We start from the raw sequence: 27232 nt of genomic DNA on the forward strand, positions 1-27232 counted from the left end.
ACAACTCACAGAATAAAAGAACATATTTGCAAATCATATATCTGAGAAGGAGCTTATATTCAGAATATATAAAGAATTCTTACAACTCAATAATAAAAAGGCAAATAATTTAAATAGTATGTGATTAAGTGATTTGAAGAGATAATTTCTTCAAGGAAGATATACAAATGGCCAACAAGTACAGGAAAAGATGCTCAAATTCATCAGTCATTACGGGAACACAAATCAAAACCACAATGGCATACCACTTCATAGTCACTAAGACAGCTAAAATTAAAAGGCTGGTAAGTGTTGGCAGGGATGTGGAGAAATCGGAAACCTTTACAAATTGCTGAGAATGAAAAATGGTTCATCTACTTCAGAATACAGTCCGGTATTTCCTTAAAAGGTTAAACATAGTTATCATATGATCCAGCAGTACCGTTCATAGGTATATACTCAAGAAATGAAACACATGTCTACATAAAAACTGTAAATAAATGTTCATAGCCACATTAACTGTTTAATAGGCAAAAAGCAGAAATAGCCCAAATGTCCATAAAATGATGAAAGGATAAATAAAATGTGGTATGTCCACAGAATAGGGTATTATTCAGCATGAAAACAAACAAAGTACTGATTCATACCACGAAATGGATAAACTTTGAAAGCATTAAGCTAAATGAATGAATCCAGTCACAAAACCTACAAAGTGTATAATGACATATTCTGGACAGACTGGGCAAATCTATAGAGAAAGACAGTAGAGTAATGGTTGCTGAAGCTGGGCGGGAGGGAACCAGAACAGAGAGCAGCTGCTAGTAGGCACACTGATGGGGTGAGGAGAGTGTTCTAAAATCTGACTGTGGTGATGGCTGCACAACTACAAATGTACTAAAAACTGCTGCATGGTACACTTTAAGTAGGCAAAATTGATGGCATATACATTATATCTCAATAAAGCCATCAAAAAAATCCCATCTATGGTGCCGGCTCTCAAGGAGCCAACGGTCTAGAATGGGAACGCATGCACTGAGACATAGGGGCCTTGCCTCTGTGACTCCATCTTCCCTTGGGAAGGAAAGTAACGAAACTGTAGGGTGAATTCTTTCTACTTCCTTTTACACCAACACTCTAATTTGGAGAAAGACAGAAGAACTGACCGATGTGACTTCCAATCTTAGAATAGCAAGGATAATATTATAAACTAAAAGAAGACAGGCGTATGACTTATCAACTGTATTTATGTTTACCTCTTTTTCCTTAAGTAAAGCTTCGTGTTTTTCTTCAAGCCGCTTCATTTCAAATGCTAGTGTATCTGCCCTTTTGGATTCAGAGGAAAGTTTATTGTGAAGATCTTGAACCTTTTGTCGAAAACAAGAGTATATAATATTAATAGTTTTTCAGAGGTCAATAAATGAGAAACTGATTGGAAATAAAACTTAGACTAAGAATATAATCTAGTAATCCTCAATAGTTGTGAAAATAGCATGTGGATAAGAGTTAACATAAATTTTAAAATACTCAAATAATAATTTAATAAAAAAATCATTCTTGTATTCTAATGTTTCTCTAGGTTGCTTGATAAATAGCTAAACAGAATATTACCGGTTATAGCTCCATTCTCTAGGCAATTATTATTAGTTACCAGAAATGCTAATAATAAGCAGTAAAATGCCTCCCAATATATACAAGCTCAGAAGAGAATAAAAAGGGGAAAGACCTAGATAACTCAAACTCAACTATCAATCCTGGAATTAAAATTACAGGTAGGAGAAATCTGTCATCATAATAAGCTCACAGCTGGTTATAGGCAATGTTCTTCACCTCTCTATCATTCTTAAAGTATCGGAAGGAATAAGAAAGTTGAGCTCTTTCAGTTACAATGATTTAAAAAAATTGACATATTTTCTTACCTGCCTCTTGTACGTTTCTAATTGTGTACGTGCTGCATTTGCCTTCTTTAATTCTTCTTCTAAGCTGACTGTGTTATGCATATACATCATGTTTGTTTCTTGTAAAGTTTTCACCTGCTTGCGAAGGTCATTCAGATCTTGTAATTTCTGACGATACATCTCGACCGTTGATTCTAGTTTATTAGCTTTATCAGAGGTAGCCCTATAATAAAGCTACATGTTACTGGGTAAAAGCTAGTAAATGCACATAACATTTCTATTCTGGCTCTAAAATTAGTCAGCTAGATAAACTATCAATTGGCTGAAACAACAGAAAAGAAAATCGGACAGACAGCAAAAGAATTAAACTGTGTGAGAACTTTAGAAAAAGACTCAAGTCCAGTGTGGAACCTTTTTGTTATAAAGGTATCAAAACAAAAATGCCTTAAATTTGACACACTAAATTATCAAACCGTTTCATACAGCACAATGTCTAAAAAAGAATGGTTTTGTAAATGTAACTGAACAATTCCAAGCTTCTCTGAAGCTTACAGGCCAATTGTGCTTTGTGTTTAACATTTAGTGCAGTTTTATTCTAAGTATTTGATATACTTAGGCAGTTGACTTATAATTTGTTTGACAAAGCACATCCCTTTAGAGTTGTGCTTACCTGGCCAACTAGAGCAAAAATAAATACATAAACCAAATTACTTTCCATCACATGCAAGTTCAAATGAATGGTAGGAAGATTTTGTTTCAAATGGACATAAAAACTGGGCAACAAAATGGCTAATTAGGAAAATTTAACAGAAAAGGCTCAGTAGGTTGAGGGTCTGACTTCAGCTCAGGTCATGATCTTGCAGTTCCTGGGTTCAAGCCCCATGTCGGGCTCTGTGATGACAGCTCAGAGTCTGGAACCTGCTTCGGATTCTGTCTCCCTCTCTCTCTCTGCCCCTCCCCTGCTGATGCTCTGTCTCTCTCTCTGACTCTCAAAAGTAAATAAAACATTTAAAAAATTTTTTTAAAAAAGAAAATTTAACAGAAAATATAAAGAGCATATGGATAGTCTGTTTGCTTGACTAACAATTCATAGGAAAAGCTAAATATAAATTTTATATTGTCAAAGACAGTAAGAGAACCTTGGGATAACCCTGAAATAAATGTTAAGATACTTACCTATATCTATTTTATATCAAATGCCGAAATATGGATTGTGAGAATACTTTCCCTCATGTAAAAAGTTCACAAAATAAACTAATGAGTACAAGGAGATGAAGCTAAACGTATCTAAAAGTAATTCAGTTTACACAATCTTAAGAAAAAGATATCACCCACCCCCCCCCCCCCAATCGGGCTCTGTGCTGTCAAATATGCTTGAGATCCATTCTTTCTCTCTCTCTTTCTCTGCTCCTCCCTGGCTGTGCGTGTGCTCACTCTCTATCTCTCTCAAAAAAAGAAAAAGGTATCATTTTGGGTTTACAAATTCTAATATGAAATTGTGCTAACAAAGATTGAATATTATCCTTAAACTGCAATTATTATCAACAAGCATAAATTAAGTAAAGACTAGGAGCCTGGAAAAAACTGATCAGTACTTGATATGTAGAAATAACCCTACGAATCCCTGATTAAAATATGGAATACTGAAATGACTAATAACCTAGAAGCGACATAATTATATTCAGACATGGCATACCTAAGGACATCTATTTCATCTTTCAGGGCTCTTGTTTCTTCAGCAAGACTAGTCAGTTCATCATTCCTATGTTGAAATTCAATTAGTTGCTTTTCAAGTTCTTCACAGTGAACACGATAATCATCTTTCGCAGCTTCAAGCCTTGCATAAACAAAATAAGTATTTATAATGTAATTTCCATTATTTGTTTTCTTACTGAGACATGAGCTTAGCAAGACATACTTTTAAAATGTTCTTTAAAATTCTACACTCAAAAGAAAGACTAAAAGAATAAGACACTTCTGGCTCCCGGATTTAAAACTGGCTGAGAATAAACTAATGTTCTGAATTTTCATTTTCACTTCTGAAATATGGTGCTTGGCTATCACTAGTTCTAAAAGGGGTTTTAATCTCAAAAGGTGAAGAGAAAATGTATAGATATATAATTACTCAAAAATATACATCGTGTGTGAAATGGTAAAATATTAACTCTAAGTAGACTATGATAAGTTATGGTAAATACTTCAAACTCTATGGTAAAAACAAAAAGTAAGAAGATGGGGAAGTCTGGTGGCTCAGTCAGTTAAGCCTCTGACTCTTGAACTCAGCTCAGGTCATGATCTCACAGTTCATGAGTTTGAGCCCCATGTCAGGTTCTGCACTGACGGTAAGGAGCCTGCTTGGGATTCTGCTCCTCCCCCACTCGTTCGTTTTTTGTTTCTCTCTCTCTCTCTCTCTCTCTCTCTCTCTCAAAATAAATAAACTTTAAAAAAAAAAAGGAAAAAGGCAATACAGTGTTTAATATCAAATATTAAACAAATATTTGATTCCAAAAGAATGCAGGAAAGGAAGATAAAGGAAAGGAATAGATATGACAAATGAAAAACAGCAAATTGACAGACCTAAATACAACCATAACAAAAATTACATAAAAGGCCAATAGGTTAAACACACCAATTGAAAAGGCAGAGACTATCAGACTAAACAAAAAAGGCTCAAATATACATTAATTATACAAGGGATATTATAAACATAAAGATACAGATTAAAAGTAAAAGGATTTAAAAACACCATGAAAACAGTAAGCAAAGGAAATTGGGGTGGTTATGTTAACATCAAACAAAATAAATTTTAAGACAAAAAAAAGTATTATCAAAGAAATGTTTCATAATTATAAAAGGGTCAATTACTAGAAAGCCATATCATCAACGTATATATATACCTAAAAATAGTTTTAAAACACATCAAACAAAAACTGATAGAATCAAGGGTAGAAATCCACAAATCCACAATCATTGTTTAATACCAGTCTCTAATGAATGACAGAACTAAACAAACAAACAAACAAAAAAACTAAACATAAAAATACAGATGAGATCTGAACATTATTAACCAACATGATTCAGTTGACATGTACAGAACATGTCAGTCAAAAATGACAGAACACACACTTTTGCAAGTGCACATGTAACACTAATCACAATGAAACACGATGAGCAATAAAATAAGTATTAGTAAATATCAAAAGACTGCAATCCCATGCAATATGTTCTCTAACCATAAGAGACTTAAATTAGAAATCAGTCACAATAAGAAGTCTAGAAAAACCTTAAATACTTGGAAATTAAACAACACGTTTCTAAACAACCCACAAGTCAAGGAAGAAATCACAAAGGAAATTGGAAAATAATTCAGACAGAATAACAACAGAAAGACAACCAGTTAAATTTGGGGAACGTGCTAAACCAGTGCTTGGAGGAGAATTTACAATTTTAAAGGCTTATATGTTAGAAATGAAGAAAGTCTTAAAATCAATCCAAATTTCAACCTTAAGAGGCTAGGAAAAGAAGAGAAAATTAAATCCAAAGTAAATAAAAGGAAAGAAAGAAAGAACAGAGATGTACAACTAATAATACGGAAAGCTAATAAAGTTAATAGATTAATAACATTGATGAAACCCTAGTAAGAGTGATCAAGAAAAATGAGAAAAAATACAAATTACCAATACCGGGAATGAAAAAGCAAGCATCAGTACAGCTCCTACAGTCATTAAAAGGACAATGAAAGAATATTATGAACAACTTTATGCCAATAGATTCAATGTCTTAAATATAAGCATATACCTTGAAAAGCACAACTTATCAAACTGACATAGATGAAACAGAAAATCTAAGAAGCCCTATGAGCACTGATGAAATTATATTGTCATTAAAAGCCCTTTCACAAAGAAAACCATAGGCCCAGATTGTTTAATATCATTCACACATAAACTCTTTCAGAAAACAGAGGAGAGAATTCTTCCCAATTTTTCTATGAGACTAGCAGAACTCTGACAACCTAAAAAAAAGGCATTACGAGAGAAAAAAAGTTATAGACCAGTATCTATTATGAAGACAACAACAACAAAAAAAAATTCTCTCAATCTATAAGCAAACTGAATCTAGTTAATATATATGCAGAATAAGTATGACCAAAGTTGTCTAACCCTGAAATATAAGATTGTTCAACAATCAAAAAATAAAACAATCATAATGAAAGAATGAAAAAGAAAACCACACTGTCATTTCAAGATGTAGAAAAATCATTTGACAAAAAATCAACAATTAGTAATAAAAACTCTTAGCAAGCCAGAAATAAAGGGGAATTCCTTCAAACAGAAAAAAAAAACACATTATAAAACTTTACAGCAAGTATTATACTTGATGGTACTTAATTGAACATTTCCCCCCTAAGACCTGGAATAAAGTAAGATGTCTTCTCTTGTTCAATTCAAGAAAAATAAATACAGGGCAGAAATAACAAAAAGAAGATGTAAAGCTCTATTAATAGATTAGATGACTATGGATGCCTTAGAATTTTCTACATAAACCATTTTCTAGAATCAATAAGTGAAGACATAAAAGTTTCAGAAGACATAAAAGTTTCAAAATAAAAGCTTGAGTTTCAATATATAAAAATTAATTGTACATATTAGCAGCCACTTTTCAGAATAATTTTAATTGTATTGGTAATAGCATCTACATGGGAATAAAGTTAACAAAACACAACACTTCTCTGCTAGAAACAACACAATATTGCTGGGAGAAACTAAAGACTTAAATAAATGAAGATACCATGTTCATAGACGGTAATTCTCAATGTAGTTAAGATATCAATTTTACAGAACCTAAATCATAATCACAAAAGGTTTTTTTTAAATGGAAATTGACTGACAGATGTGAAAATGCAAAAAGACTTGGAATAGCCAAAACAAATTTTGAAAAGAAAGAACAAAGTTGGAATACTTTATACTACCTGATTTTAAAATTACTTTAGAGCTAAAGTAATCAAGACCACATCATACAGGCATAAAGACAATCTGATCAATAGAAAACAACTAGAGAGTCCAGAAGATGAACCCAATTTTATGATACCATTTTTCATGAAGATACAAAGCAATTTGGAGTAAAATTAAAATATCTTCAATGATGCAACTGTAACGACTAGATATCCATATGGAAAACAAAAATAAAAATAGGGACGCCTGGGTGGCTCAGTTGGTTAAGTGTCCAGCTCTTGATTGTGGCTCAGGTCATGATCTCACCGTTCATGAGATGAAGCTCTGTGCTGGGCTCTGTGCTCTCAGCACAGAGCTGTGCTTGGTATTCTCTCCCTACCCTCACCCCTTCCCTGCTCATGTTCTCTCCCTCTCAACATAAGTAAATAAACTTAAAAAAATAACAAAATAAATAAAAAATAAAAATAAATAAAGCTTGACCTCCATACCTTACACCATTGTTTTAGAAAACAATTCAAGATGGACTATAGCCTTAAATGTAAAAGATAAAACTGTGAAGTTTCTAGAAGAGCATAATAGAGAGTATCTTCATGGCATGGAAGTAGACAAAGATTTCTTGGACAATACACAAAAAACCACTAATATTAAAAATATTGATAAATCAGACATCATCTAAGTTAAGAACTTTTCCTCTTTGAAAGACCCCATTTAAAAAATGAAAAGGCAAGTCAAAGAATGAGTGAAATATTACTATGCATATATCTGACAAAACGATTTGTATCCAAATTTTTAAAACTTCCTACAACGAATTGATAATGACAAACAACCCAATTTAAAAACAGCTCAACAGTGTGAAGAGACACTTCACAAAGTAAGATATATTGCCAATAAGCACTTGAAAAGGGGCTTATCACATCATTTGTTGTCAGAAAAATGCCAATAAAAGCCATAATGAAATACTACTACATTTTCCCTGAAATGTTTAAAGTTAAAAAGACAGATAAGAACAAAATATCCTACCAGACAGAACAACTAGAGCAATAAGCAGCAAACTCTGCTCATAGAGTATAAAATGTTATAGCCGCTTTGGAAAACGGTTTGGCAGTATCTTTTACAATTAAACAGCTAGTGCGTAACTCAGCAATACTGCTGTATGTATTTACCAATGGGAAATAAGAAAATGTATGTCTTCAAAAAGTCTTGTATTATAATGTTCAGACTAGTTTTACTTATATTAACCCCAATTGGGAAACCCAAAATGCCCATCTAAAGGGAAATGGATAAATAAAAGTGTGGTATAATGTAGAATAATTCCAAATATTTGAATACTACTTAGCAATAAAAAAATAATGAATTACAGATACATTCAAAACATAAATGAAGCTCACAAAAATGCTGAGCAAAAGAAGCCAATCACCAAGAAGTTCATGCTGCATTATTCAATTTATATGATGCTCTAGATTAGAGAAAACTAATCAATGCTGAAAACTACTCAGAAGAGTAATTAGCCTCTGGGAGGTAGGGGTTGACTGGGAAGAAGCATAAAAGAACTTTTTTCAGTGATTGAAATGAACCATATATTGATAAAAGTGTGATAACACAAATGTATGCCGTTGTTAGCACATTAAATTGGACGCAGTATTTCTTCATTTCACAACATGTAAATGTTACCTTGTAAAAGAACCATAAACATACTGAAGTCTAATAATATTTTGTATTAAAAAGGTAAGACTGCAATTCTTAAATTGCTTTCTATGTGTTTTAGGATTAAGTATATGAGAATATATGTTCAGGAAAATGGGAGCCAGGTTTCTCACCACTGGAGGAGTTGACAATATGGAAATGCAGATCAGAATGAACCCCGAAGACAGGGGACTAAAAGGAAAGATGTCAATATGAACTCACTGTTCATACTGAGAAACAGAATAAATGCAGACATGTGTATATTCCAGCGTGTGGACACAGGCAAGTGTGAACATCGGTCGTAGGAACCTGTGCTAGTGTATTTCCTAGCTCTGTACTCCAAAGTGGCCTAGAAGCAAGGACCAAAACACTCATTTGGAGCACAGGTCTTTGTTTCTAAATAACATTCTCCACTAGAAGGAATTAAAAATCCTTGGAGAAATGGCTGACTGCAGAGTCTGGAAAGAAGGAGAATGAGTCTAGAATATTTTGTTGTGCAGGAAAGTAAGAACGTGCTGAAAGGATAGCGACAGGTTGGAAAGGACACAGGGGCCAATTGAAAGGATTCCCAGTGGTCGAATCTGGGATAATTCCAGCATCAAATAACTCATGACAGTAATGGATGTGTAGTCCATTGAGTAAGAATAATACTAAATGCAGTGCATGATCCTGGATTGGATTCTGAAATGGGAAAAAAAATAGCTCTACAGGACAATGAAACAACTACTGGAATTTGAATACAATCTGTGGATTAGATGGTAATATGTATCAATGGCAAATTCCCTAATTTTAATCACTACGCTGTGGTTTATAAGAAAGTATTCTTGTTTTAGGAAATGTATGCCAAAGTATACAGGGATAAAAGTGCACATCTCCAGTGTACTCTCAAGTGGTTCAGGAAAAAATATATGCATCTGTAAGAATATGTAGAGAGACCGCTAAAACAAATGGAAAACACTGCCAAACCACTGCAGAATCTGAGCAAAAGATATAAAGGAGTTTTTTGTGCTATTCTTGCAACTGTTACTGTGTTTGTTTGAAATTATATTTTAAAAAAGTAACAAAAAATACATACAGTACAATTAGAGTGCCTCTTCTCAAGGCCTTATATAGTCCAAGGCCAGGCTACTAGCACACAAGAGACAGCGTTTATTAAAGGTAAGATGTGGGGCGCCTGGGTGGCTTAGTAGGTTGAGCCACCAACTTCGGCTTGAGGTCACGATCTCACGGTTTGTGAGTTCAAGCCCCGTGTCAGGCTCTGTGCTGACAGCTCGGAGCCTGGAGCCTGCTTCAGATTCTGTGTCTCCCTCTCTCTCTGCCCCTCCCCCACTCATGCTCTCTGTCTCAGAAATAAATAAACATTAAAAAACATTTTAAAAAAATAAATAAAAAATAAAGATGAAAAAATAAAAAAAAAAAAGACCTTTTTTTCCAAAGAAAAAATACAAAAATTTAAATAGAAAGCACCTCTTTAGGTTAAGATTTCCATTTTTTCCATTTATTATCAGGTTCCCTCTCCTATGTAAGAAACACCCCATTCCCCCCAGATCTCAGCAGTCATTCCCTTAAACTCCTATTGGACTTGCCTATGGCCTTTATTTGGCCCTAATCACAAGTTATTTTGAATTGTTTTCTTTTTATACACATATCCCACTTGCCTAACTAGATTGCAAGCCCATGAAGGCAGGAACTATTTACACCATTTGATATTTTCAGAGCTTCTATTTTCAGTGTTCTAAGCATACTATAAAGTTATAGCATGCTATAGCACACTATAAAATGCTTAATAATTCATCACTGATAGGGCTTCTTAACTCCTGGTTTAACAGAAATCCATGGAATGGTTTTTACTAAAAATGCTACCTGAAGTTTTCTTCCTGTAATTGTTCTAGTTGTAACTGTGCATGAAAATACTTTTTTGCAACCATTGTATTTGGATCATCAAAAGATCCATCCAACTGGTCAAGTTTTTCATTCATCATCTCATTCTCAGAAACTAATGAGTTCTTTTCATCTTGAAGTGCAGTCACCTAAAAAACAAATACACAAATATAAGCATCAATAGCAAAAAAAACTTAAGAGTCCAGAGCCCCACACTGCTATGTGACCAAGCCATTAAATTAGCTTGGTCAATCAGACAACATAATTTCTAAGGATCCTTCCAAAGCTGGAATTTGGGGTCTAGGATGTTTGAGTCAAACAAAAAAAATCAAAGCAATTTGATTACTACAGAGAAAACCGAGTTAAAACATACAAGGAGAATATCTTCAAAATGTTATGCTTGCCCTAGTTTCAGTAAGAAAATTTTTCTAAGTCTTTAAAGTCTGATGTACTGATAAGCTTTGAAAAATTAATTTGTTCCTCTTTTAGTTATAAATTTACTATTAGGATGCTGTTACCTAATAAGCTAAAATACACACACATGCACAAAGTTATTTTAGGTTCACAGCACAAAATTATCAGTTACATATCATGTCTTCAGAGACAAGCACATTATTTGGTTAATGAATCAGTAACAAAAAGCTGAACTAAATCCATTTGCACATTGAGACTGTTTGCTTATAATTTAAAATGGCTAAAAATTTAGAATCACATCGATATCAGTACCTGATACATTTTCACTTTACTTACATATTAATGCAACAAACATGATTTGCTTCAGTTCTTTTTCTTTTCCATTTAAAAACATCTTTTAAAACCTTTTAAAAAGGCTGTAACCTGGTCATATGTAAGACCAGAAGTTTACATATGATTATATTAAGCTTCCTTTGAAAAAAAGTTGACCTATTATGATTTTCAACATATTACTACATAGGTTTGCGATTGTTTTTTCAATAGATGTAATTAATTCAACACAGTTATGGGAAGGAGGCTGTATACCGACACAGTGAGCTACTAATAGGAAATTAAAAGCAAGTGAGTGCCTTCAACACCATATAGGCAAGTTACAAATACTTGCCTTTGACCAACACAACGACCAACACAATGACCAATGGGCAATGACCAACACAAAGGCTCAGAAAAGTCTTCCCGGGAAGACTACGGGAGAAAGCAATTTTTCTCCCTAAATTCAATGCATGCATCTATCCTTGCCATGCAAGCAGTTTAGTGACTATTACCTGTCATGTACAACCCTAAATGACTGAGATATGAAAAAGGAGGAGAGTCTGTACCCTTAGCATCCTTATGGTAAAAATATAAATAATTACACAACAGGAAATGTTCAAAGTGCTTTGGTGGAAACATACCATAGGGTAGGAGATGGGACACAAAGAAAAGAAAATCTCATTCTAGCTGGAGGGAAGAGGGTGTCACAAAAAGATCCACAAAAGAGAAACAATGCCCTCAGTCTTCCAACCTGTGTAAGAACCACGTAAATAAGGTAGGTAAGGGCAAATTCAGTTTTCAACACCTGGTGTGTAACCAACCTGGGTCCTATCCATGATTCACAGTGTGGCTCCAGAGCTACCTTCAGCCACAGACGTGAAGGAGAAGGTAGTAAACATGCAAATTCCTTGCACACCCTCCCTCCCATCTATGACACAGAATGTCCAGTGGTGGTTCTACACATCTCCTTTAACAAGTTCCATAGGTTCATTATGTACCTGCCTTTATCCTTCTCTGTTTTTATTTTTCTTCTCTATTTCTTTGTTTCTCTCTCCTTTGTTCCTGTGTCGAATTATTTAAAAATGAGACAGAAAAATTCAAAAAGCTAAAAAAAAAAAAAACAAACCACGCCGTTTTCTTACATTACCTAGATTTAATGTAACACTTGTGTCCTATTTGCTTATTTAAACAAATATATGGGTTGCCTGGATGGCTCAGTTGGTTAAACATCCAACTCATGATCTCAGCTGAGGTCTTGATCTCAGGGTCATGAGTTCAAGCCCCACATTGGGCTCTGCACTGGGCACGAAGCCCACTTAAAAAAATAAATAAAAATGTCATCACATTAAAGTTTGAAAATCACTGCCTCAGATATAAACGTATCTTGTACAATGGTGGACAGGAGCATGTCTTCTCTAACGTACCCCAGGCAAGAATGGGTGACCATTGCTACGGCATTATTACCGCAGCAAGCGAAGGACTGCATCCGACTGCTGCCGGGGGTCATGAATGGTGGCTGGAAGGGCAGAATAAGAGCTACTGGCAAACGTCATAACTTGCCTGAAAGTCCCATAATATCCTGATTGGAATGGAGTTCCTCAAAACTTCACATCCAAATATCACGTGGAGTTCTTCTTTCTTTTTTTTTTTAAGTACACATAATCAGACCTGCTTCCTGATTTACTGAATCAGAATTTATGACCATAATTTGCACAGAACCAACACAGTTCTGTATTTGAAAGGATTCAAGCTTCACCAGATCCTTCCCCACAGAATCTCCACTCTTGCATTCTTTATTTCGATTAAAACATGTTTGCTAGCTAGACTCCGTCAACAAGCAGTTTTTTCAAGAACAGCTCGTGAGTCTGCATCTGAGCTCTTCATCTGGCCACGATGCCGCTTCCCTAAGCACTCGGTAGATACTGCTCTTCCAAATTCTGGTACTGAAGTTGTAGGGAAGACTGATGGTCTGGTCTTTGTGGGTGATTTGCCTCTTCTACCTGAACAACCAAGGACTCGTTCTTCTCCTATTCATGAAGTTCAATGGCTTACCTAGGATAAAGCCTAGTGTTTCCCATTATTCGGTGATTAGTTTCTGTGCATCTGCAATTTTCTTTTAAACCTCACTTTGTTGTCTTCACGCCCCATCTATTTTACTGATGTGTTCTGAGGAAGCTGTTCCACAACGTGAAGCAAACATTATTTTTCTAAGCTCGGCTGAAGTCTTTTACGTGCACTTTAGTCTGCACTGTTTGCACGGATGTCACACTTCTATTCTTTCCATCTAACTGGTGCTTTGTTGGCAGTCAGGATACACCAGATGTTCCAGTATGGGCTGAAGACTCCTTGACACGTCTCCACTCTACTGAAGATCCAGTGTGCCTTCCTCTCTCATTATGGCTCCCTCCACACCACTCTACAGCCTTGGGAATGGTCAGGGAAGGAGGGGGCAAGCTGAGGCAAGGCGCAGTCTTTACGACACCTGGGGTACACTCTCACTTCTGAGGTTTAAATACCTTCCACCAGAGTGCTGAGCAGTGTCTCCCATTCCCAGGGAGGAAATCCTTCGGACATCAGCCCTCTCCCCAGTCAGTGTGTAGCTCTACAGACTGCTTCTATCAGGAGTCAGGCCCGTAGTGTCTTAGCTGCTCCTCCCCAGTCCAGTGAAAGAAAACAAAAGAATCGAAGGGTGACTCTCCTGACTGTGTAGACCGCAGGGAGAAGTATCGAGATTCCCGTGGATCCCCCTGTGTGGGTCAGGGATGAGGAAAGGAGAACAGATGCTCGCTATGCAGCACTTCTGTCAACGTCACATGCCTGCTTCTTTCCTTGACTGTCGGTTTTTTGACTTCACAAGTTATGTCCTTTTTCTTGTTTACCTGTCCTTGGTGCATTTCTATGCAGCTTATTTTTCTTTTTTTGCTACATTTGGTCAGGTATTAAAACAATCCCCTCTGCCCCAATTCAAAAACAACTCTCAAGTAACATATGATTAAAAGTAAAGATTTCTCAAAAACAAATTCCCTTATGGGGCGCCTGGGTGTTTCAGTCGGTTGAGCGTCCGACTTCAGCTCAGGTCATGATCTCACAGTCTATGGGTTCGAGCCCCACATAGCGCTCTGTGCTGACAGCTCAGAGCCTGGAGCCTGCTTCGGATTCTACACCCCCCTCTCTCTCTGCCCCTCCCCTGCTCGTGTTCTGTCTCTGTCTCTCTCAAAGATGAATAAACATTAAAAAAAAATGAAAAAAAATGTGCCTTATAAAATTGGGATATATGTCATGTGAACCTATGTGGATTCTATGTTGTTAATTAATTACTTTTTGTTCTATTATATAATCATTCATTTCCTGTGTGCAGATAATCTGAGGGTTGATTCTGTTTTAATACTAGAATCAAAAACTTGAGTTGTCTGTACTTTACTGCTAAAATCAGGTGATCACATGCTCTTCACTATGTATAACAAACACATCTTCTAACATAGAATTTTGTGTTCTTTATCAAATAAGAATTTCTAGAAAATGTACAGAGATCCTACATAAGACTGCTAAGGCCTGAATGATTCAATCCTCTGTTCTTTATATCAGGTATTCTGGCAGGTGAATAAGATCCTATTTGGCAATAACACACCTCAGATGCTTTGTATATGTGTATGCATTTGTTGTAACATGTGACATAACTGTGGCCAAGAAACATGAAAGAAGAACATATAGAAAGCCCCCTAAGTTTGAGGTACTGGCTTTGTTCAAATATAAACATTAACTTTGTTCAAACACAAAGGGACTGATTTTTTAAAGAATGATGTTAAAAGACCAGAACTGCAGTGCTGTCACTGTCCTAAGTAGTTGAGTCACCGTGACCTAGTCACTTCTCTTTTCCTTATGTGCAAGCCTTTACGGATTAGAAATATTACGCAGCCCTGTCAGTCTAGATCTTTATCTCATCAAGCCAGGATGATGCTCTCACAACCCTTGTTCCTTGTCTTCTTACTTTTCAGAGAGTAAATTATTTATGTAACTCATTATTTGAACAAAAACGTGCAATTTACATTTAGCACATTATGCAAGTACACTTACCCTTTTGCATAATTTTTTAAGACTTACTGCATAACTTGTGCATTTGCACTTTTCATATAACAATAACAACAATACGCGCAAATACACATAGTGCTTATGTGCGTCAGGTACTACTCTAAGTGCTTAATGCATAGTAACTCATTTAATCCTCATAAAAACACTCTGGGAGAAACACACTATTATCACAACACTTCTCAAGAGAGAAAACTGAACTATAAAGAAATTAAGTAATTTGTTTGAGAGGATACGACCATCTGAATATAGGTGGGCTAGTGTGACCATCTACCCTATTAAACGTTAACTATTGTCTCTCATGCCGAGTTTATTTTGCTAACATGTACATACATGTGAATATAAGAATTATATACACATGGATTCAGATACATGTACATGTTAGCAAAACAAACTTGGTACCTGCATTTAATGGGGAAGGGGAGAAAAGCACTTCTAAATACTTCCATAAATGACCTCATTTAAATATTCGCTCTATGCAGTAGATACTTGAATTTCTCCTTTTTACAAAAGAAACTAAGGGCTCATCTAAATACTTGAAATTCCACAATTAAAATGATTTTCTCAAAGAAATAATCACCAATTTTCAACTCAAAGAGAAAAGTAACTAGGAAGTTCATGCTTGAATGTTCAAGCCTATAACAAACACGTTAAAATTTCCCTCCCTGGAATGGAACCCCTCCTCCGAGCCACTGTGCCAATGAATTATTTACAATAAAACCTCCGTAAACTTAAAGAGGAAGTTTCCCTCGGATGGGTTTCTCTTCTGCACCTGCATATCCAGTTCTTGGCACCTTTGCCTCAGTTCTTCCTTTTCCGCTAGTGCTTCTTGAAGTTCTTCCAAGGCCCTTTTAAGCTGAAACAGAAAACGTTCTGATTCTTAGAAAGATGTGTTCTGATACAAGTTCAAAAATATGTGTATGGACACATAGACACGGACATTCAAATTTATCAACAAGTCTACTCTATTTAAGTCTCCATTTGAACCTTTCTAGGGTTACTATGCAAATTAGACAGCATAGGAAAAGCAGTCGGCACAGGGTCTCTGGGATGTAGTGGACAGTCAATAAATAAGCGACTAGTAGTCAGAGTGAGGGGGAAGATTTTAAGAGGGTGACCAGACGCAAATGGACAGTTGTGTGAAAAAGGTGTTTGGTCATGGGAGAAGGTGCTGATTAGTATAAAACAATGAGGAAGACCTAACTGCAGATGGAAATCATGCATCTATAGTGACCTCAATTCAAATAAATGGCTGTGCTTTTCTCTAACAGAGCTCAGCTGCATGGATGCTGCAGTAAAGACGGGCACTCATTATTGTTTTAGTCTGAGTTTCCCCGATGATCAGGGATGGTGAGTACCCTTTCATGTGTCTGTTGGCCATCTGCACGTCCTCTTTGGAAAAATACCTATTCATGTCTTCTACCTATTTTTAAACTGGATTATTTGTTTTTTGGGTGCTGAGTTTTATAAGCTAACTACAGAGAACACACTGATGGTTATCAGTGGGGAGGTGGGTGTGGGGGATGGGGGAAACAGGTGGTGGGGATTAAGGAGAGCACTCGTGGTGAGCACTGAGTGTGGCATGGAATTGAATCACTAAATTGTACACCCAAAACCAATGTTACACTGTATGTCAACGAACTGCAATTTAAACAAAAACATTAGAAAATTTTATCTATTAACAAATAAGTCTCAGTTTGTTGTTTCTGTGTGAATATTTACACCGTCTCATTAATATTTAAAGCAAAGGTCCCACAGAAATAAAATTTTAGGTAACTCTTCATGAAAAAAAAAATTTGTTTTCTGGTTCAATGTGCATTTAAAAAAAAAAAAACCTGAAGTATCACTAACATAGAATGTCATATTAGTGACATACATCATACAGTGATTCAACAACAAAACGATGGTTAGATGCCCTGAAGGGGGTGACAAGGCCTTAGCTGTGTGCTGGCAGGCCGGAGGGCCTCTTCCAGCCTTGTGACACAGAGCGCTAACCTTTTCCCCTTTCACGCATCACTCCTTATGAAATGTTCAAACAGCAGAATATTAGAGGATGTTGTTTAATTTCATTACACAAAACTTAGAAAAAACACAGTGTTTAAATTCAAATAGAAATTTCTTAGGAAAATTTTAGTTTGGAATACTTGGTGAGATGCCTGGTGACACTCATGAAAAACAGGTGTTCCAAAGTAGAGCAGGAAAAGCGCTAGATGCAACGGCCTGTCCCTGTGCCCCTCCCCACAGCCCAGGAGAGTGCCCTCCCCCGCGTGAACCAGCATGCAAGAGAACCTAGAACTGGGGAAAGGGGACTTGAGCGCAGGGTCATGGAGCTGTTTCTTCACAATCAGGAGAGAGGACAGCAACATGACAAAAATTATCATATTAGATAAATGACAACTTAGCAGAATTTTTTCAACTGTCTGCTACTTAACTGTGCAATCATCTAGCATGAGCCACATATATATCAGAAGTTTGGGAAGGAAAGTGCAATGTCACTCATCTCTGAACATGATCATAAAAACTTTTGGAAACCAACACTACTTGCATTCATGAAGGAATTCATAATAATATTCAATTGAGATATTATAGGATAAACAAGCTACATTTCATGGAGGAGAATATTCTTGCATATGTTCGCCTATGTAAGCCTTATGATAGTAATCGGCTAAGGAACTGCATGACTGTTTTCAGTACTCTCCCCACATACTAAGATACTTACCTGTTGCTCTAATTCTCCAACAGCATCATTTGTGGGACAGCTCACTATTTCTTTACTCATCAACTAGGAAATTAAAGTAGCAATGTTAAGTACAATAAAGAGACTAAGTTATGAAGTAAAAATAAGGTTACTTAAAAGGGCAGTAAAATGCTTTATATTTAGTTTCCCTTGATGATCCTTAGAATATTTAAATAAAAACTTTATTAGAGACTTAAGCTAAATAACACAACATTTCAACTATTACATCAGTGGGGACATCAGGAGTAAAGTGTACTTGAAATGCACAGATAAATTTAAAATACTTGTATACTGAAAAATTGTAATCTAAGTTCTAAAAGATGAACTACTGAATAACACTGAACACATCAAATAATAATAAAAAAAAGATTCTCCCATAAAATTAACACTTTTAAAATATAGCCTTTAAATGAGTGATATAGCAAAATTCCTAATTTGAGAAGTCATTTTAAAAGTAGGAGTTACAATTATATGGAAAAAAAAAATCTTATAAAAGTAACCTTTTTGCATATGAAACACAGATATATGTACTGTGATGTTTTAATTTTTTTTTTCATTTTTATTTTAATATTTATTCAATTTGCGAGAGAGAAAGAGAGAGAGAGAGGTAGCAGGGGAGAGGCAGAGAGAGAGGGACACACAGAATCCAAAGCAGGCTCCAGGCTCTGAGCTGTCAATACAGAGCCCAATGCAGGGCTCGAACCCACAAACTGTGAGATCACGACATTAGCTGAAGTTAGATGCTTAACTGACTGAGCCTCCCAGGCGCCCCTGTACTATGATGCTTTAAATTCAAGTCAACAATGCAAACTCAGAGCACACACTGCTAACCTCCTGTGAGATGCCTCCTTCCAAATCATGCCCCTGTCAAACTGCTTGTACTCACTAATTCCTCATTCTACCTCCCCTTGGACATCCTCTACACTGCACTTCAGTCTGATGTTAAGAATCAACATGCACCACGTGAATTCTGAACTGTTCTGGTTCAACCTACACATCTAGATTCGCTTGAACCCAGGCTACCTAACTCCCAAACCTATCACCATATTTGCTCACCGTTTCTCCATTCAGAAAATGAATGTAAGATATATTTACACACATGCTTTAAAATTTCAAGAAAGACTACTCTAATTGGTGAAAAAAAAAGAAAAAATAAAGATTCCTATCTGGTCAGAGGTTGTTTATCCTGCTTAGGTGAAGTTATTTAAGGGACTCTGACAGGGGCACCTGGGTGGCTCAGTCATTAAGTGTCTGACTTCGGCTCAGGTCATGATCTCATGGTCTGTGAGTTGGAGCCCCACATCAGGCCCTGTGCTGACAGCTGGGGGCCTGGAGCCTGCTTTGGATTCTGTGTCTCTGTCTCTCTCTGCCCCTCCCCTGCTGTGCTCCATCTCTCTCTTTCTCAAAAATAAATAAACGTTAAAAAAAAAAAGGGAACCTGACAATATTAACTTATCTTTTAAAATACAGAAGTACTAAAATTGGGCTTGAAGTCTTTTTAAGATATTTTGGAGAAAGAAAGGAAGGCACACTAATTTAAGGTAAATAAACCTTCTGCAAAGGGCAAGTTTATACAAGTAGAAAAATATACATCCATAAGATTTATGTGATAATTTTTGTGTCATTAGGTTTAGGATTTTCATACATATGTGAAATGATAAAAACTTACCTCTTGAATAGCAGTCATGACCACATGTTGAACAGACTCTTCCAATGTCATTATATTTTGAATATGTTCTGTGATTTAAAAAAAAAAAAGATATGATAAAAATCTACTCTTTCCTATGTTACTTTAGCCATTCAATTAATAGTATAAAAGGTCATTTACCACACATACTTCTTTATGCAAGTATATTTTTCCACAAGAAATAAGTCCACCAAAATTATATAAGCAGAATTAAAATGCCCAAATTTTAAATGTTTTATTTTTCCTAAAGAAGAAAACCTCTACTTTTCTTATAAGAAGAAAAAGAAGAAATTATGATTAATCTTAAAACAATTATGACAATTTCTTCCCTCTTCTTAGATGTTCAGTATTATGGGATGAATTCATACATATTAAATGAATGTTAAATCTTCAGCCCAGAGAATTAAATCTTACCACCTATGTAGTTCATTTCAGGAAGGCTTTCAAAGAAGGGACTTATATAGCCTCCTATAAACACATACTCAATATTCATCAAGTCTCATCTCAAGGAGATCCTTATGCCTTACCGCAAACACACATGCAATAAGTTAAGTCTGTCCCAATATGAAATGAAGAACCATAAGAAAAGGTGTTTCATATATTTACATAATCAACTTTGATGGCATGTTCTCCAGCTAAAACAATTTCCATATAATTACAAATTTCCAAAAAAACATTATTTTCAAATATTTTTATTGCTTAAATGGTTGTCCTGGAACACTCCTGAAAGTTCTCTAAATCTTTCTTTTATTTGTGAAGTCAAGAACTGGACAAAGGTTCTGACAGATTCTGGTATGCACCTGACCACTAGGTGGGGAGTGGGAGGGGGAGGGGAAGAGTTAAGTAGAGAAAGCACAGGCAATGCAAGGATTTCCTTTAACTGGATTTTCTGGGTAACGGAGAGTTTCAAGTCTGCTGAAACCTTCAAAAAATTTATCTCTTTTCCCACCAAGATAAATATGGTACTATTAACCAAACAAGTTCATTCTTTCAAGACTGAGACTATTGCAATACCTTGGAATCATTTTGAAATCAATTCTCATTGCAAAGTATAAAGGTGTGGAAGCTGTTTTACATCCTGGGTGTATTTTAGGTTTCAATTAAATTACTGCAAGTTTTTTTTTTCATTTATTTGCTCACTCCTAAAATCTGAGAGCCCACATATCTCCAAAATTAAATCCAATTAGGTAACACTGATGTGTTTAACAAGACAGTGAAACCATTTCTTTATATTTACCACTTGCTAAACTTTTATTTATGTATGCCGAAATTGAATTTCCTTTCAAAATTCTGGGGACAAAAATTCTACTAATGCTTAGAACTAAATTATGAAAGTAATATTAAAATTCATGGAAGGTAACAAAATCATAACAAGGGAAAATTACACCTGAAAATGTCAATTATAACTTAGAATAGGAAGAACTGATTAATTCACAAGAAAAGAGATGAAATGAGATAAAACAGATATTAAATAGTGCAGACAAAATACAGTGAAAGCCAAAGTTACTTTTTTGAAAAAGACTATTAAAACTGACAAATGTGGAAAAGATGGCAGAGTAAGAGGATGCTAAACTTGACCCAGAGACACACCAAGGCAACAGCTACATCTACGCAAAACTAACTCTGAAAATGACCTAAAGACTAGGGAAACAGACCTTCCTTAGCTAGTCTCAGAGAGAAGGCCACATATAAAGGGTGGGGGCGGGGGGGGGGGCAAAGACATGGTTGGGAACCAAATCCCCAGTGGGACCAACCACAAACAGGATAGGCAATACAAGGATGGAGAAGCGAGATCAGACCCCACACTGGGCAACCCTGTGTCTGATGAGTCCCTATAATATCTGACTTAACACTGGGAGCTTTAAAAATCAGCAACGCCAAGAGAGTTTCCTACTGAAGGCAATAGGAAACAGAGTCCCACCCTCCCCCACCCCCCTAAAGAGCCAGCACACTAAATAACTCAGCCCTAGACACAGCACAGAGGCAGCAGTTTGAAAAGCACCTCGGGTATACATGAAGGAAATTCAGTGACTAATCTCAGAGTATGTGCATGAAGGGCAGGATCTGCAGATTCCTCCCAGTGAAAAATGCTGGCTAGTGCCACTTTTCTTCCCTCCACCACTAAGGAGATGCTTCTGGGAGCCAGTTCTAACACTCTCCTTCTAGCTCGCTAATGCCACAAGCTCTGCCCCAGTGCTACCCTGCAGACATGCCCCACCCAACCTGCCTGCTTTGGCAGGCAACCCTGCAAATTAGCTCCAGCTCTGCCACACCTGACAGGTAGCACTGGCCAGGCCTGTCCCACTCCATAGTTCTCCAACCCTGAGGAGGTGAGTAAATAATCCCAAACATGAGCACAGCTGCAATTCTTGCAGCTAGGCCTCTTAGTTGGCTGCATAGGGAGTAAGCCCTGCTCTTCAGTGAGACTTACAGCTGTGGTATAGAGGCTAACTGCAGGTGGTGAGGCTGACCACTAGCCCCACCCACCAACTGGCCCATGGCAGCCTCAGCCTGGCCTCTCAATAGCACTGGGAGCAAATCCTGCCCAGTGCATCCACAGCAGGTAAAGCAGGTGACTGCAGCTAGCTGGGATGAAGGTTATGATGGCCCAGCCACAAGTGTAGGGCACAGGCAGCCCATGTAGGGGATACTCCTGGAGCACCTAGTTCTGATGACCAGGAGGGACTGTGCTGTAAGACACTTTTCCATACCAGGCCACTATCTTCAAGACCAGAAGAAGTAGCTGACCTACCTAATATACACAGAAATAAACACAGAGAGTTAGACAAAATCAGGAGACAGAAGTGTATATCCCAAATGAAAGAACAAGACAAAATCATGGTTAAAGAGCTAAATGAAACAGAGGTAAGCAACATGCCTGATAAAGAATTCAAACTAACAATCAAAGACACTCCCTGGACTTGAGAAAAGAGTTCATGAACTCTGTGAAAACTTCATGAGATGGAAAATATAAAAAAAAGAACCAGTCAGGGCTGAAAAATTCAATAACTGAAATGAAAAATGCACTAGAGGGAATCAACAGCAGATCTGATGATGCAAAAGAACAAATCAGCAATCTGGAAGACAGAGTGATAGAAAGCACCCAAGCTGAACAGCAAAAAGAAAAAAAGTAAGAAAAAAAAAAAAAGAAGAACAGGTTAAGGGAACTCTACAACATTACCACACATAACGTTCATATTATTAGGGGGTCCCACAAGGAGAAGATAGAAGGGAGGCAGAAAATTATTTGAAGAAATAACAGCTGGAAACTTTCCTAATTTGGGGAAACAAATATCCAGGTCCAGACAGCACACAGAGCATCCAACAGGATGAATACAAGGAGGATTACACCAAGGTAAATATAATTAAAATGAAATAACGATAGAGAATTTTTGAAGCAGCGAGAGAAAATAAAAATGTTATATATAAGGGCAATTCCATAAGGCTATCAGTTGAATTTTCAGCAGAAACTTTGTAGACCAGAAGGAAGTAGCATGATATATTCAAAGAGCTGAATGGAAAAAACCTTACAAACAAGAATACGCTACACAACAAAGTTATCACTGAGAAGTGAAGGAAAGATAAACGGTCTCTGAGACAAACAAAAGTTAAACAAGTTCATCCATCATTAACTCAGCCTAACAAGAAATTTTAAAAGGAATTCTTTAAGTGGGAAACAAAAGATATAACCAGATGTAAGAATATTATGAAGGGAAAATGTTTCACAGGTAAAAGCAAATGTATTTTAAGGGCAGTAGATTAATTAATTATAAAGCCAGTATGGAGATGAAACACAAAAGCAGTAAAATCATTTATATCTACAAAAATTAGCCAAAGGATACAAAAAAATAAAAGGATGTAAACTATGACATTATATATGTAATGTGAAGAAGTAAATATTTAGTGCTTTCAAAATGTGTTCAAACTTAAATGACTTAATATAAATATCAACATAAAATAAATTGTCAAACACACAGGATATTATACATCAACCCAGTGGCAACCACAAATCAAAAACCTATAATAGATACACAAAACATAGAGAGAAAGGAATCCAAGCATAACTCTAAAGAAAGCCATCAAACCACAAGAGAGCAAGAGAACAAGAAAGGAACAAAGAACTATAAAAAAAAAAATCAGGGGCGCCTGGGTGGCGCAGTCGGTTAAGCGTCCGACTTCAGCCAGGTCACGATCTCGCGGTCCGTGAGTTCGAGCCCCGCGTCAGGCTCTGGGTTGATGGCTCGGAGCCTGGAGCCTGTTTCCGATTCTGTGTCTCCCTCTCTCTCTGCCCCTCCCCCGTTCATGCTCTGTCTCTCTCTGTCCCAAAAATAAATAAAAAACGTTGAAAAAAAAAAAATTAAAAAAAAAAAAAAATCAGAAAACATTAACAAAAGGGTAATAAGTATATTCTTATCAATAATTATTTTAAATGTCAATGGACTAAATGCTCTAATCAAAAGACATAGAGTGACATAACGGATAAGAAAACAAGACCCAGGGCGCCTGGGTGGCTCAGTCGGTTAAGCATCCGACTTCAGCTTAGGTCATGATCTCACAGTCTGTGAGTTCGAGCCCCGCGTTGAGCTCTGTGCTGACAGCTCAGAGCCTGGAGCCTGCTTCAGATTCTGTGACTCCTTTTCTCTCCGCCCCTCCGCTTCTCACGCTCTGTCTCTGTCTCTCTCTCTCTCAAAAATAAATAAACATTTAAAAAAAATTAAAAAAAAAAAAAGAAAACAAGACCCATCTAGGGGCGCCTGGGTGGCTCAGTTTGTTGGACGTCCAACTTCAGCTTGGGTCATGATCTCACGGTTTGTGGGTTCAAGTCCCACATCGGGTTCTGTGCTGACAGCTTGGAGCCTGGCGCCTGCTTCAGATTCTGTGTCTCCCTCTCTCTCTGCCCCATTCACGCTCTTTCTGTCTCAAAAATAAATAAACATTAAAAAAAAAGAAAAAAACTAATCTATATGCTAAATCTATATGAGCCTACAAGACACTCACTTCAGATCTACAGACACAAATAGACTGAAAGTGAAGAGATGGAAAACAATATTCCATGAAAATGGAATAAGGGGGGGAAAAAAGCCAGGATAGCAATACTTAGATAAAATAGACTTTAAAACAAAGACTGCAGAAAAGGGACAAAGAAGGGCATTGCATAATAATAAAGGGATCATTCCAACAAGAGGATATAACAATTGTAAATATCTATGTACCCAACAAAGAGACACCTAAATACATAAAGCAAATATTAACAGTCATAAAGGGAGAAACTGACAGAAATACAATAGTAGAGGACTTAGCATCTCACTTATATCATTGGATAGACCATTCAGACAGAAAATCTGCAACAGTGACAGGAAACAGAAACAGTGACTTTGAACGACACATTTAATCAGATGGACTGAACAGATATATACAAAACATCCCATCCCAAAACAGCATAATACACATTCTTTTCAAGTGTGCATGAAACATTCTTCAGGAAAGATCACATGTTGATACAAAACAGAGCTCAATAAATTTAAGAAGACGGAAATAATAATAAGCATCATTTCCAACTACAATGGTATGAAACTAGAAATCAAATTAAAAACAAAAACTGGAAAAAAACCCCACACATACAAGAAGGCTAAACAACATGGTACTAAACAACCAATGGGTTACAAAGAAATCAGAGGAAATACATGGAGACAAATGGAAATGAAAACACAAGAGTCCAAAATCTTTGGGATGCAGCAAAAGCTGTTTCAAGAGGGAAGTTTATAGCAAACCAGACTATCTCAAGAAACAAGAAAAATCCCAAACAACCTAATCTTACACCTAATGAAACCAGAAAAGGAAGAACAAGGCTTAAAGTTAATAGAAGAAAGGAAATAATAACGATTAGATAATAATACAATTAAGGAAAGAGACTAAAAAACAATAGAAATGAAATGAAACCAAGAACTGGTTATTTGAAAAGATGAAATTGATAAACCTTTAACCAGTCTCATCAAGAGTCAAAAAAAAAAGTCAAATAAATAAAATCAAAAATGAAAGAGAAGAAATAGTAACTGATGCCACAGAAATACAAAGAATTACAACAGAATATTTTGAAAAATTGTATACCAACAAATTACACAACCTAGAAGAAATGGGTAAATTCCTAGAAACATATGATTTTCCAAAATGGAATCAGGAATAAAAAGAAAATTTAAACAGACTTATTACTAGTAATGAAACTGAATCAGTAATTTAAAAAAAAAAACAACAAAAAAACCTCCCAATAAACAAATGTCCAGGACCAGCTGGCTTCACAGTAAATTCTACCAAACATTTAAAGAAGAGTTAATACCTATTCTTCTCAAACTATTCCAAAAAATAGAAGAGGAAGGAAACTTCCAAACTGATCCCATGAGGCCAACACTACCCTGATACCAAAAGCAGATCAAGACTCCACTAAAAAAGATAACTACAGGCCAATAACTCTGACAAACACAGATGCCAAAATCCTCAACAAAATATTAGCAAAACACATTCAATAACACTTTAAGGATCATTCACCACAATTAAGTGAGATTTATTCCAGGGAGGCCAGGGTGGTTCAATATTCACAAATCAATGTGATACATCACATCAACAACAGGACTAATAAAAACCATGTGATCACATCAAAAGATGCATAAAAGCATATGACAAAGTACAATATCCATTTATGATAAAAACCCTCAACGAAATAGTTTTGGAGGGAACATATCTCAACATAATAAAGGTCATATAAAAAAATCTCACAGGTAACATCATACTCAATGATGAAACACTGAAAACTTTTCCTCTAAGATCAGTATCAAGGTAAGGCTGTCCACTCTCACCACTTTTATTCAGCACAGTACTACTGGAAGTCCTAGCTGCGACAACCGCAGAAAAGTAAGGAAGTAAAAGGCACCCAAACTGGTAAGGAGGAGGTTAAATCATCACTATTTGCAGATGACAAACTACTGTGTATAGAGAACACTAAAGACCCCACCAAAAATCTACTACAATTAATAAATGAGGTGAAGATGGAGGATACAAAATCAATATAAAGAAATCTGGTGTGTTTCTACATACCAACAATGAAGTGGCAGAAACATACTAAGAAAACAACCCCATTTACAACTATGCCAAAATAAAATACCTAGGAATAAATTTAACCAATAAAGTGAAAGACCAGTACTCTGAAATCTGAAAGAAATTGAAGATGACACAAATGGAAAGATGTACCATGCTCATCGACTGAAAGAATTAATATTGTTAAATGTCCATACTACCCAAACATCTACAGGTTCATTGCAATCCCTATCGAAATGCCAAAAGCACTTTTCAAAGAACTAGAATAAATAATCTTTTTTTTTTTTTTTCAACATTTTTAATTTATTTTTGGGACAGAGAGAGACAGAGCATGAACGGGGGAGGGGCAGAGAGAGAGGGAGACACAGAATCGGAAACAGGCTCCAGGCTCCGAGCCATCAGCCCAGAGCCTGACGCGGGGCTCGAACTCACGGACCGCGAGATCGTGACCTGGCTGAAGTCGGACGCCCAACCGACTGCGCCACCCAGGCGCCCCTAGAATAAATAATCTTAAAAC

General features: G+C 36.4%; 1 protein-coding gene and 1 non-coding gene across 3 annotated transcripts in view; both read right to left on the minus strand.

The window, feature by feature from the left end:
- The window catches only part of HOOK1 (hook microtubule tethering protein 1), a 71900-nt gene that overhangs the window by 20311 nt on the left and 24357 nt on the right, over positions 1-27232 (minus strand). For both annotated transcript variants that reach the window (XM_058717212.1, XM_058717211.1), the window contains 7 exons: positions 19609-19676; positions 17922-17984; positions 15975-16058; positions 10373-10539; positions 3571-3711; positions 1896-2097; positions 1233-1343 (listed from right to left, as the gene is read on the minus strand). In XM_058717212.1, coding sequence (XP_058573195.1) covers positions 1233-1343; positions 1896-2097; positions 3571-3711; positions 10373-10539; positions 15975-16058; positions 17922-17984; positions 19609-19676 — 836 coding nt within the window. The remainder of the gene's footprint in view (positions 1-1232; positions 1344-1895; positions 2098-3570; positions 3712-10372; positions 10540-15974; positions 16059-17921; positions 17985-19608; positions 19677-27232) is intronic.
- LOC131505918 (U6atac minor spliceosomal RNA) lies at positions 17098-17219 on the minus strand. The gene has a single exon (XR_009258670.1). It is a non-coding gene; the product is annotated as a U6atac minor spliceosomal RNA (small nuclear RNA).

The sequence above is a fragment of the Neofelis nebulosa genome, chromosome 2 (assembly GCF_028018385.1).
Source record: "Neofelis nebulosa isolate mNeoNeb1 chromosome 2, mNeoNeb1.pri, whole genome shotgun sequence".
Taxonomy (NCBI): domain Eukaryota; kingdom Metazoa; phylum Chordata; class Mammalia; order Carnivora; family Felidae; genus Neofelis; species Neofelis nebulosa.